This window comes from Myotis lucifugus, unplaced genomic scaffold (genome assembly GCF_000147115.1).
Source record: "Myotis lucifugus unplaced genomic scaffold, Myoluc2.0 scaffold_2, whole genome shotgun sequence".
In the NCBI taxonomy this organism is placed as follows: Eukaryota; Metazoa; Chordata; class Mammalia; order Chiroptera; family Vespertilionidae; genus Myotis; species Myotis lucifugus.
Window position 1 is genome coordinate 13,984,449 of NW_005871050.1, and position 13,632 is coordinate 13,998,080.

General features: G+C 41.9%; 1 protein-coding gene and 1 pseudogene across 17 annotated transcripts in view; one reads left to right on the forward strand and one right to left on the reverse strand.

The window, feature by feature from the left end:
- The window catches only part of THOC2 (THO complex 2), a 125,231-nt gene that overhangs the window by 18,144 nt on the left and 93,455 nt on the right, over positions 1-13,632 (forward strand). For 15 of the 17 annotated variants that reach the window (XR_002830524.1, XR_002830521.1, XR_001348936.2 and 12 more), the window contains exon 3: positions 8,409-8,500. Coding sequence is in view for 11 of the 17 variants with exons in the window: in XM_014458799.2 (XP_014314285.2) it covers positions 8,409-8,500 (92 nt within the window). In the remaining 6 variants the exon portion in view is untranslated. Of the gene's footprint in view, positions 1-8,408; positions 8,501-13,632 lie in introns of those variants that run through there. The other 2 variants (XM_023758220.1, XM_023758226.1) reach the window with 2 other exon arrangements.
- LOC102438043 lies at positions 1,845-3,181 on the reverse strand (annotated as a pseudogene).

Here is a 13,632-nt window from a genome sequence, read left to right on the forward strand (position 1 = left end):
CGTGGACTGAAGGGTCCCAGGTTCGATTCCCGTCAAAGGGCACATGCCCAGCTGCAGGCTCGATCCCCGTCCCTGGTTGGGGTATGTGCAGGAAGCAACCAAAGGATGTCTCTCTCACATCTATGTTTCTCTCTGTCTCTCCCTGTCTCTTCCACTCTCTCTAAAAATCAATGGAAAAATATCCTCAGGTGAGGATTAACAAAAAAAATAAAAAAATAAAGTAAAACACAAGTCTTACACCTGGATAGCAGCCACTGAGGATGCGTCTGAAACTGGGGGAACCCGGATCTGTGTGGGGAAGGGCAGAGTCCGGGTGTACTGGCAGGTCCCGGAGAAGGGCCAGGGAAGACTGGGAGCAGTGGCACCGGCTCCTAGAGCAGGGTTCTGGCGGGAAGCAGTGCTGGCCACAGGCACTGAGCTCCGCCTAGAGACGTGTCTGATCCTTCCGAGGGGTGCTCCTGCCTGTGCAGATGACAGGGGTGCCCTAGCTTGGGAGTTCAGAGGTGCTGCTCCTTAACAGTCAACAAGGCTTTTAAGTTGGGAAGTTTTATTCCCCCCCCCCAGCACGTGGCTCCTTCCCCCCATGAAGGCCACATCCTGAGTCACCTCGTTCTACTCCTCACCACCTTAAAAGTTGTGCCTGAGAAACTTCCTTCTGCTGTGGCCGCTGGAGGGCAAGCACTCTGGCCGGGTCCTCTGCGGGCCTCTCCCTCCTCCCTGCATCATTTTGTAGATTTTGCTCTCGATGTGGAGCTAAGGGTATTTGGTTTTGACACATTCAAGCTTGATTGCAAGTTCTTCTCTCGCCACAATGTCCGTACTGAGATAGAGAGATGTTTCCGAAAGAGCCGCTGCGGATCTTCCGGCTCAGCTGGTACCTGTTCCCGACTCTGAGCTCCAACCCGCCCTCCCGGCCGCTTCCTGGGTCTGAGCTCTGGGAGGCGGCGCCGCCGCTGCCACTACTGCGGGTGGGCTGCCGGCTCCGCCCCCCTCACGGCCTGCTTTCACCATCGCTTTCCAGTCACCCAGCCGCTCCCAGAGCCACAATAGGGGCGGGTGGGACAGTCCAAGCGCTGCCCCAGCTGTGGCTCCTGCCGAACACGCTTGCCCTCTCCCCACCATGGATGGACTCGGATCTTCCGGGCCTAAATTCCCCTTCAGCTGCCTGAAGGAGCCGCCGCCATCGCTCTGTGCCATAAAGATTTCTTTAAAATTTTTTTTTCATAAAGATTTCTGAGGTTGATATAATGCCTTGTTTTTTGAATAAATCAATTGACTGCTAGAAGTGTAAGAAAGTAAAAAAAGACTCCTTTCTAAAAGCACTTAGATACTAAATTTTATTTTCTTCTCCTGTTTAAAACAAAATTTTAACTTCTGTTAACTTCATCGTGTTTGCGATTGAAACCCTAAGTGGGTAAGAGAAAGAATTTTTATAAAAAGTGTAACTAGCATAACACAGGCTGATTACTCTTTTAGTTTTATTTATTTATTTATTTATTTGCACATCACTCCTTTATTATACTGATCTGAAAAAGACTTGGTAGTTATGCTCAAAATGCTTACTGGGCCCACGTGGCAGGGCCAAGCAACTGGAACATGATTCAGAATTCACACAGTAAAAGACACACCTGGACATGATCAAGAGACATTTCAATGCCATGAGACTATAATAACAATGCCGGGGAGGGATTCTAAAACACAGCAGGATAACTCCTACAAGTCAAGGAGCTCATCCCACCTTGGTGTGAGGAATGGCTTATTTTATGATGACCACATGTGGGAATAGTTCAACCGTCAGTAAAAACCCCAGAAGGGTTTTTGTTTTGTATTTTATGTAGATATGCTTTTTTTTTTTGGTAAAAGTAAATGCAACACGTAAACATTCAGGGTTGATCCCAATCTTCTGGAGCCAGCTTTTCTGGGGTCAAGGAGGAAATGTTTGTTTGAATCACCAGGCATTCATCTTCCACTGGAATGACTAGAGCCCCCAGTCAGTTCACCTGACTGCAGCATAGCACAGGACTGCTCTCAGGAACACAAACAGGCTAGGGCTCTCTTGCCTCTCATTGGTCACGCCTTAACATGGCTCCTCCCTATCCCCCTACTTTCAAGCAGGTCCTTAGTAATAAACAAAACACTAGCAAAAAACCAAGAGTTATTACCTCTGGACTCTCTTAGATAAGAGTCTCCCTTGGCTTAGACTGGGGACCCATGCCCCAGAAGGGCCATTCTGACTAGATTGCATGAAGGGAGTGGGTGCAGGAGACAAAATGGCTAACACAAAATTGGGAGCCACCAGTCCCCATCTGCAGCTACAACCTAAGATGCCTACAGATGTGGTCAGTGTGACATGTACACAGAAGAGATGCAGAGGAATGGGATGGGAGAGAGGATGTCCTTGGGAAAGTCGTCTGCCTGCTCGCCTTCACTTCTTGGCCTTGCCCTGGGCAGCCACAGCCTCCATGGCTTTGCGCATGGTCTCTTCATCCCTCAGGAACTGCATGGGCTTGATGGGCTTGAAGTTCTTGTCTAATTCATAGACAGTGGGAATACCAGTCAGCAGGTTCAGCTCCATGATAGCCTCTTCAGAAAGACCTTCCAGATGTTTGACAATGCCCCGAAGGCTGTTGCCATGGGCTGCAATCAGTACCTGTTTCCCCTCCTTAATTTGGGGCACAATTTCTTCATTCCAAAAGGGCAGAGCTCTGGCAATAGTGTCCTTCAGACTCTCACAGGAGGGTAGCTGATCTTCAGTGAGGTCTGCATACCTGCGATCCTTACTGATGTTGCTGTAGAAGGGATGGTCGGGCTCCATTGGTGGTGATGGGATATCATAAGAGCGCCTCCAGATCTTTACTTGGGCCTTGCCATGCTTGGCAGCAGTTTCTGCTTTGTTAAGACCAGTCAGACCCCCATAGTGCCACTCATTGAGATGCCAGGTCCTCACTACAGGCTGCCACATTTGGTCAATGGCATCCAGCACCGCCCAGAAGGTCCAAATTGCTCTCTTCTGCACTGAGGTGAAGCAGATGTCAAACTCAAAGCCGGCATCTCGCAGCAGCCGGGCTCAGGTCTGTGTTGTACCAGCCACTGAAGTGGTTCTCCAGGTTCCACGCGCTCTCGCCATGCCGGATAAGCACCAGCTTGTAGGCAGCCATGGTGGCAGTTCCGAGTGCGGAGCAGACTCCACTCTTTTAGTTTTAAATGGGGGCTGTGTGGATCTTTAATAACTGTCAGTGCCTGGCCTGTGTCGCTTAGTGGTTGAGTGTTGACCCATGAACCAAGAGGTCACTGGTTTGATTCTGGGTCAGGGCACATGCCCTGTTTACGGGCTCCATCCCTAGCAGGGGGAGTGCAGGAGGCAGCGGATGGATGATGTTTTCCTCTCATCCATGTTTTTATATCTTTATCCTCCCCCCCTTCCTCTCTCTAAAAAGGTCAATAAAAACATATTAAAACACACACACACACACACACACAGATATTGTTAATTTGCATGGCTGTTCTGATTCACGATTAAAACCAGAAACAGTTATGAGCATCTCATTGACTTAATTTGCTGGTGCTTCTTTTTTTAAAAATATATTTTATTGATTTTTTACAGAGAGGAAGGGAGAGAGATAGAGAGCTAGAAACATTGATGAGAGAAACATCGATCAGCTGCCTCCTGCACATCCCCCACTGGGGATGTGCCCGCAACCCAGGTACATGCCCTTGACCGGAATCGAACCTGGGACCCTTTAGTCCGCAGGCCGATGCTCTATCCACTGAGCCAAACCGGTTTCGGCTGGTGCTTCTTTTGCTTGCCATTGCCTGCTTTCTTAACACATACACACTCTGGCTGCTATATGCCAACAATCAAGCTGTGGTTTGAGTGCCCCAGTAGGTAGTCCATGCAGGAAACTGAATGTAATTTCTTCAGAGTTTCTTTTGGTCTATCTAAGGCAGTGGTTCTCAACCTTCCTAATGCTGCGACCCTTTAATACAGTTCCTCATGTTGTGGTGACCCCCAATTTCATTGTTACAAATTGAACATAATTAAAGCATAGTGATTAATCACAAAAACAATATGTAATTATATGTGTTTTCCGATGGTCTTAGGCGTCCCACAGGTTGAGAACCGCTGATCTGAGGGGATTGAGTGTGTGTAGTGTTTTCCTCTGCCCTTTCCCCTAACCCCTCCCTTGAATGATTTCATTTCAGGCAGGCAGTTTCCCTTGCACACACTACTTCACCTTGTTCTTTTCTTTTTTTTAAAAAATATATTTTATTGATTTTTTACAGAGAGGAAGGGAGAGAGATAGAGAGTTAGAAACATTGATCAGCTGCTGCCTCCTGCACATCTCCCACTGGGGATGTGCCCACAACCAAGATACATGCCCTTGACCGGAATCGAACCTGGGACCTTTCAGTCCGCAGGCTGACGCTCTATCCACTGAGCCAAACCGGTTTCGGCCACCTTGTTCTTTTTATAAGTCCCTTCCCCCAGTAAAATAACATTATAATGATGGCTGATAAACATGACTTGTTCTAGTGATAACTCCACATAACCAAGAACTGGTGTCTTCATTGTTCAAATCCCACAATTAACATCTAATAGAAGTCCCTTTTACTTGTGGCTATTCTTAAGTCTTTTACTTATTGTTTTTAGTGTAAGAGTTGTAAGTTTTCCTCCCCATTGTAAATGTAGTTTTTCAACTTTAGTGTAGGTTTTGCAGGACTTTGTTGGGGCTAACCTGGTAGTAGTAAGGCACCACTTACTGTTTCTATAGATAAAATACAATAGGAGTTCCTAACCACTTAAATGGGCATTTAAATAACTTGTGAATTTGGGACCATTTTTTGCTACTTTTGGATTACATTGTGATTGTTTTTATGTAACTTAATATCAGAAAAATGACCTGGGCTATTTGCTTTCTATTTTAATCTTCTGTGATTAAGATTAGATCTCCCTCAGCCCCATGAGCCCATATTCTTATGGGAATTTGGTGTATGCTCAGCTGTTTTGTCCTTGTAAGAGTGATTGCTTTTTAAAAATAATTTAACTATCTAGGTAACTTTAAATGAGTATTATTTGTTGTGAAAACATTTTATTAGTAGAAAGTGAAAGCTGAAATTGACCCCATAATCCTACCATACTAATAAATAGAAAATTTTTCTTTGCATTTTAGTTTTTATATCGTTTATTATAAGCACAATGAAACCATATTTGTGCAAAAGGTAGACTATATATAATAAAAAGTAAATATGTTTAATAAAAGGTAAATATATTTAAATATGTCTTCACAAGGAATTAGGATAATCTGGTTATATTTCTTTAACAAATAACTTAATGTGCAGTTTTATTTCATTATAAAATAATATTTTCATTGTTTAAAGGGGGATTGATAAAAGTTTTTATTTCTATTATATTCCTTTTTTGTGACCAGTAGTCAGACCAAAGGAGAAGCTTTTTAAATATTTGATTATTATTTTTTTTAAATTCTTAACTGAGGATATTTTTCTGTTGCTTTTAGATAGAGTAGAAGAGAGGGGGGGATAGTGGGAGGGAGAGAGAAACATCGATGTGAAAGAGACACATTGATTTGTTGCCTCCCACATGCAACTGGGGATCTAGACTGCAACTGACATATGTGCCCTTGATGGGAATCGAACTCATGGCCCTTTGATGTACAGGCTGACATTCTAACCACTGAGCAAAACTGGCCAGGGCTAAATATTTGATTTATTCCTTGCAATTTTGCCTCGAAAGAGTTTTGATTCCCTTCAAAAGGAGATTATAAATTGACTTTGTTTTACATTAATATTTTTAGAGCTCCTGGTTTCCCTGCTTTTAATGAGAGGAAGGAAATAAAGTTTTTAGTATATGGGACTCAAGAAAAAAAAGATAGCTGGAAGGAGGAGGTATTCACTTGCCCATTAACTTCCCCCCCAAATGTTTTTCTTTAGGAAAGGGGGCTATGCTAATTACTAGTGAGTGAGACTTCTTGTGGTTGACAGTTATCATAGAACTGTTGTTTTATGTATGTATGTACGTATGCAATTATTTTAGTTTAAATTCTGATGGAAATAGGAAAAAGAGATTTAGGTTTGGGGAGAAATTTCTGATAGTAGGGTATGGATAAAACTCAATTTTATATTTACTTCTGTTCCTTACCTGTTGTCAGTGCAGTCCTGAGATTGAATTGACAATAATTTGAATATACTAGGTGAACCAGTTCATAATGCGGATTTTTTTCAATTGATGGAGTTACACATATGTTAATATATATGCGCTTTGAGATGTATGCTATTTGTTGTATTGACAACAAGCTTCAAAACTTCATATGTCAAATTTGCTGAAGGTGTTGACATCATAGATATTTTTACTCTTAAAAATGTCGAATTTCGTGCCACAAAAAGAGCATTTGTGGGAAGTTTTAATTCATTATTTTTTTTTACTTATTTATTTATTTTAATAGATTTTATTGATTTTTTTACAGAGAGGAAGGGAGAGGGATAGAGAGTTAGAAACATCGATGAGAGAGAAACATCAATCAGCTGCCTCCTGCACACTCCCCACTGGGGATGTGCCTGCAACCAAGGCACATGCCCTTGACTGGAATCGAACCCGGGACCCTTGAGTCCGCAGGCCGATGCTCTATCCACTGAGCCAAACCGGTTAGGGCTCATTACTTTATTTTGAAGTAAAGTGTTGCTGAAAGTTATCGTATACTTCGGGAAGCTTATGGTGAACATGCTCCATCTCAAGATACTTGTGAACACTGGTTTAAACGTTTTAAAAGTGATGATTTCGATGTGAAAGACAACGAACGTCCAGGTCAACCAAAAAAGTTTGAAGACCAACAATTACAAGCATTATTGGATGAAGATGTGTGTCAAACTAAAAAACAACTTTCAGAAAGATTAAACTTTTCTCAGCAAACAATTTCCAATCATTTACAAGTAATGGGAAAGATTTTAAAGGAAGGAAAATGGGTGCCACATCAACTGAACAAAAGACAAGTGGAAAACCGAAAAGTCATCAGTAAGCTGTTGCTTCAACGGCACGAAGGAAAGTCTTTTTTGCATGGAATTGTGACTGGCGATGAAAAGTGGATTTATTTTGAGAATCCCAAATGCACAAAATCATGGGTTGATCCAGGTTAACCATCAACATCGACGCAAGGCCTAATTCAGGGGTCCTCAAACTTTTTAAACAGGGTCAGTTCACTGTCCCTCAGACCGTTGGAGGGCCGGACTATAGTTTAAAAAAAAAACTATGAACAAATTCCTATGCACACTGCACATATCTTATTTTGAAGTAAAAAAACAAAACGGGAACAAATACAATATTTGTATTTGCATGTGGCCCGCGGGCCGTAGTTTGAGGACCCCTGGAATTGCTTCGGAAAGAAGACAATGCTCTGCGTTTGGTGGGATCAGGAAGGTGTGGTGTATTATGAGCTTCTAAAACCAGGTGAAACCATTAATACTGATCGCTACAGACAACAAATAATCAATTTGAACCACTCTTTGATCGTGAAACGACCAGAATGGGCCAGAAGACACGGCAAAGTAATTTTGCTTCATGATAATGCACCATCATACACTTCAAAACCAGTTAAAGACACGTTAAAAGGTCTTTCTGGGAAGTATTAACCCACCCCCTGTATTCACCAGACCTTGCTCCTTCAGATTACCACTTGTTCCGATATATGGCACACGCACTTTCTGAGCAGCACTTCAAAATGTAGGAAGAAGTGGAAAATTGGGTCTCTGAATGGTTTGCCTCAAAACAAGAAAAGTTCTATTGGGATGATATTCACAAATTACCTGAAAGATGGGGGAAATGTGTAGCTAGCGATGGACATTACTTTGAATAAAGCACTTTTGATGTTTCTCTTGAAACTATTGTGTTTTCTTTGATTACAAAATCCGCCATTAGTAGCAGATATACCTAGTGTTTTTAAAAAATCTGTGAAATTTGCTTCTGAGAGGAATGGTTAATTTAGTTTATATACACTTACTGGCATTCTGTGAAGTCACTGAAAATGAAAATAATTTTAGAGGCTTTGGATAGCATGATAAAATGCTTTTAAAAGTGGGGGGATATCAGAATACGAAATGATGAGCACTGTAAATGCAAATATGTAAAATATATAGACATATAGAAAAAGATTGGAAGGAAATTATCAAGCAGTAATTATGTTATAGTAGTGGAGCCAACATTAACTTTTTCCTACTCTTTTAGTATTGTGTTTTTGTGAAAATAAAAGGAAAAAATATGCTAAAGCATTAGAAGTATACTTTTTCTTATTGTTGATGTTTATGATAAATCTGAAAAGTAGGAAATATATAGGTCTTCCTCAGAGATTCTGCTTTTCTTACATTCTGTGTACTTACATTCTTTCTTTTATGGTCAACAGATTTCCAGCAAGTTCTCTATGAATTATCGTACCATGTCATTAAAGGGAACCTAAAGCATGAACAGGCATCTAATGTTTTTAATGACATTAGTGTAAGTATGTATATGCTTTTTAATGTAATAATTGTCTATTTCTTTTGCATTTGATACAAACATCTTTGAAGTGTATAATTTGCATTTCAAAAATGAAATGCTTTAAGGTAATGTTGGTAAGTCATTGTTGCTAGACAAATAAAGATATTTTAATCTTTTTGTCTGGTTGTGAGTAAAGCAAAAAATGTTATGTAAGATGGGAGGGCAAACACACACATACACACACACACACACACACACACAAAACCTAGCATTGTAATGAAATCAAGATATAGTTTATTTAAATGGGTACTATAAAAAATAATTTGACCAGGAATATTTTTCTCCCAATATAGCATATCAAAGCATTTTCTTTTGTTTGTGGTTATGTTTAGAAATTATATTTTTTAATTGAGAATTTAATTATTTTAAATTGAGGCTGCATAGCTCTAATGTTCACTTGATGCCAATTTTCATGTGTTTACTGGTTTTAGAATACGTTAACTAGATTTTTTCCTAATCTTTATGTGATTATTCTGTTTTACTCTTTTTTAAAAATATGTTTTTATTGATTTCAGAGGGAGGAAGTGAGAGGGAGAGAGAGATAGAAACATCAATAATGAGAGAAAATCATTGATCTGCTGCCTTCTGCATGCCCCTACTGGGGTTCTAGCCCACAACCCAGGCATGTGCCCTGACCAGGAGTCACACTGTGACCTCATGATTTATGGGTCTATGCTCAACCACTGAGCCACCCTGGCTGGGCATCTGTTTCACTTATTTATTAGATAATTAAAAAAATATTGATTTCATAGAGAAAGGGGGTGGGAGAGATAGAAACATCAGTGATGAGAGAGAATCATTGATTGGCTGCCTCCTGCACACCCCACATTGGGGATGAAGCCCGCAACCTGGACATATGCCGTGATCGGGAATCAGACCATGACCTCCTGGTTCATAGGTTGACACTCAACCACTGAGCCACACTGGTCAGGCTGTTTATTAGAGAACTAGAGGACCATGCACCGGTGGGGTCCCTTGACCTGGTCTGCAGGGATCTGGTCAAAACCAGCTCTCTGACATCCTGCGAGGGGTTCTGGATTGTGAGAGGGTGCAGGCCAGGCTGAGGGACTCCACTGGTGTGCCATCAGGGTCGGGGAGGGACCACAGGAGGGCTCCAGGGTGTGTCTGGCCCATCTCGCCCAGTCCCAATTGGTCAGACCCGAGCAGCAAGCTAACCTACTGGTTGGAGCTTCTATCCCCTGGTGGTCAGTGTGCATCATAGCAACTGGTCAGATGTTCCAATGAACAGTCAGATACTTAGCATATTAGGCTTTTATTATATAGGATAGGATTTAAGTTAGATTCAGTCTATATGCTTTTCATGGTGGTTTGGTATTTGACTTGAAAGATGAGCTCTGAAATTGTAAGGGTGTTAGGGTGTTTATTGTAAACCAGTAGTTAAGTTTGAATTTTTACAAGTGGTGTATTATTCTGCTGGGCTGGATTTTAAACTTATTTAAATAAAATCCTCTGTCCAGTTGAGAACACCTTTAATAATAAGCATTATTGAGATAGGACCTGGAGCTTTTTGATATTAGTGCAAATTTCCCTTGTGCTGCCTTAAGCTTCTAGTCTCTTTCTGTTAGGATAGGTAATCTCCTTTGTATGATTTTTTTTGTGCTTTTCTGGGGATAGTTTTTTTTTAAGCTTTTTAAGTCTTTATTGTTGAGAGTATTACAGATATCCCCCCCCCCCCATTGCCACCCCTCCACCCGTTCCTGCCCTGTCCCCCTCCAGACCTTCACCACCCTATTTTCTGTGTCCATAGGTAAGATCTTTGGTTAATCTCTTCCCGCCTCCCTCCTCACTTTCCTCTGAGATTTGTCAGTGTGTTCCATGTTTCCATGCCTCTGATTTTATTTTATTCACCAGTTTATTTTGTTCATTATATTTCTTGTTCTTTAATCTTGATTTCTAAATTCAGTTGTTAATAGATATGTATTTATTGCTATTTTATTGTTCATATTTTTTATCTTTTTCTTCTTCTTCCACTTCTGAAAGAATACCCTTCAACATTTCATATAATACTGGTTTGGTGGTGATGAATTCTGTTAGCTTTTTCTTGTTTATGAAGCTCTTTATCTGATCTTCAATTCTAAATGATAGCTTTGCTGGGTAGGGTAATCTTGGTTGTAGGTACTTGCTGTTCATCACTGAATATTTCTTGCCACTCCATTCTGGCCTGCAAAGTTTCTGTTGAGAAATCAGCTGACAGTCGTATGGGCACTCCCTTGTAGGTATCTGTTTTTCTCTTGCTGCTTTTAAGATTCTCTCTGTTTTTAATCCTTGGCATTTTAATTATGATGTATCTTGGTGTGGGCCTCTTTGGGTTTCTCTTGTTTGGGACTCTGTGCTTTTTTGACTTGTAAGTCTATTTCTTTCACCAGGTAGGGGAAGTTTTCTGTCATTTCTTCCGGTAGGTTTTCAATATTTTGCTCTCTCTCTTCTCCTTCTGCCACCTCCATAATGTGAATGTTGGTAAGCTTGAAGTTGTCCCAGAGGCTCCTTACACTATCTTCATATTTTTGGATTCTTTTTTCTTTTTGCTATTCTAACTGGGTGTTTTTTACTTCCTCATATTCCAAATCGATTTGATTCTTGGAATCATCTACTGTTGAAACCCTGTAAATTATATTTTTAAATGTATTTTTATTGATTTCAGAGAGAAAGGGAGAGGGAGAGAGAGAGAGAGAGAAACATCAATGATGAGAGAGAATCATTGATCGGCTGCCTCCTGCACCCCCCCCCCCCACTGGGGATTGAGCCTGCAACCTGGGCATGTGCCTTTGACTGAAATCGAACCCAGGACCCTTCAGTCTGCAGGCTGACGCTTTATCCACTTAGCCAAACCAGGGCTGTAAATTATTCTTTATTTCAGTTAGTGTGTGCTTAATTTCTTTTTTTTTTAATTAAATTTTTATTGTTCTGATTACATTTGTTCCTCTTTTTTTCCCATAACTCCCCTTCTCCCAGTTCCCGCCCCACCCTCCGCCCTCACTCCCCACCCACTGTCCTCATCCATAGGTGCATGATTTTTGTCCATTCTCTTCCCGCATCTCCCATTCCCCTTCCCCCCCCCCCAAGAATAGTCAGTCCATTCCCCTTCTATGTCCCTGATTCATTGTAATCTCCAGTTCATTCTGTACATCAGATTATTTATTCACTTGATTCTTAGATTCACTTGTTGATAGATGCATGTTTGTTGTTCACAATTTGTATCTTTACCTTTTTCTTCTTCCTCTTCTTAAAGGAAACCTTTCAGCATTTCGTATAATACTGGTTTAGTGGTGATGAAGTCCTTTAGCTTTTCCTTATCTGTGAAGCTCTTTATCTGACCTTCAATTCTGAATGATAGCTTTGCTGGATAAAGTAATCTTGGTTGTAGGTTCTTGGTATTCAGTACTTTGAATATTTCTTGCCATTCCCTTCTGGCCTGCAAAGTTTCTGTTGAGAAATCAGCTGACAGTCGTAAGGGTATTCCCTTGTAGGTAATTGAGTCTCTTTCTCTTGCTGCTTTTAAGATTCTCTCTTTGTCTTTTGCTCTTGGCATTTTAATGATGATGTGTCTTGGTGTGGTCCTCTTTGGATTCCTTTTGTTTGGGGTTCTCTTCGCTTCTTGGACCTGTAAGTCCATTTCTTTCACCAGGTGGGGGAAGTTTTCTGCCATTATTTCTTCAAATAGGTTTTCAATATCTTGCTGTCTCTCATCTTCTGGCACCCCTATTATTCTGATATTAGTGCGCTTGAAGCTGTCCCAGAGGCTCCTTACACTATCTTCGTATTTTCGGATTCTTTTTTCATTTTGCTTTTCTGGTTGGGTGTTTTTTGCTTCTTCGTATTTCAAATCTTTGACTTGATTCTTGCGCTCCTCTGGTCTGCTATTGGGTATAATATTCTTTATTTCAGTCCGTGTATGCTTAATTTCTAGTTTCTTTATCGTAGCATCGAGGGTCTCATTAGTTTTTGTGAGGCTCTCCTCGAGTTTTTTGCAAATCCTCAAAATTGCGATTTTTAGCTCCATATCCTCCATTTCTGTCATGTTTTTTTGTCTCCGCATTTTTTATGCCTTCTTGGTGCACCCCCTTGTGGTCTTTGTGCACAGTCTTGTTCTAGTTAAGCCCAGATTGTTGTAGTTAATACTAGAGGGATTTGACCACCAGGCTGACTGGCTGCGAGAATCAGCTGTGTGGAAAACTTCTGTCCTCTGGGAGGTGCTAATCTAGCCTTTGCCTGAGGCGATCCGGCAAATGGCTCTGCACAGGGCTTGGGCGGGGCGGGATCAACAGGGCGGGCGGAGGGAGCAGTTATGGCCGCTCTCAGTCCCGTTCCCAGAGGCTCTGCTTCTCAGAACCCCGGCAGCCGCTGCAAACCTCGGAGAGAAAGCTGCCCTCAGGTTCCAACTGATGCCGGATAATCCCGCTTCTCCCGTTTGAGTCTGAGTCCCTAGAGACTCGCCCGGATCTGGAGCCCAGAGTCTGAGACTCACTCCCGACCGAAAACGACAACCGCGCCCTCAGCCACCAGCCCGCTTTCGCGCGCACCTCGGTACCTTTGTATTTTCCACACTGAGCCTCCTCTGCGTTGTCTTTCCTTCTAGTTGTAGAGTCTCTCCTCAGCCAGCCTTCCTGTGGTTCTGGGTGATGTCCGTTCCGTCTTTTAGTTGTATTTTTGAAGTGGTTGTTTGCGGCAGCAAACTCCGGTGTTTACCTACGCCGCCATCTTGGTCTCTCCCAGTGTGCTTAATTTCTGACTGGTCCTTTTTCATGTCTTTGACATTCTTACTAGGATCCTTGAAATTCTCACTAAGTCTCTTAAGGTCTCATGAAAATCTTTGAGTAACCTTATAACCATGTTTTTTTTAAAATATATTTTATTGATTTATTACAGAGAGGAAGGGAGAGAGATAGAGAGCTAGAAACATCAATGAGAGAGAAACATCGATCAGCTGCCTCCTGCACATCTACTGGGGATGTGCCCGCAACCCAGATACATGCCCTTGACCGGAATCGAACCCGGGACCTTTCAGTCTGCAGGCCGACGCTCTATCCACTGAGCGAAACCGGTTTCGGCTAACCATGGTTTTGAACTCT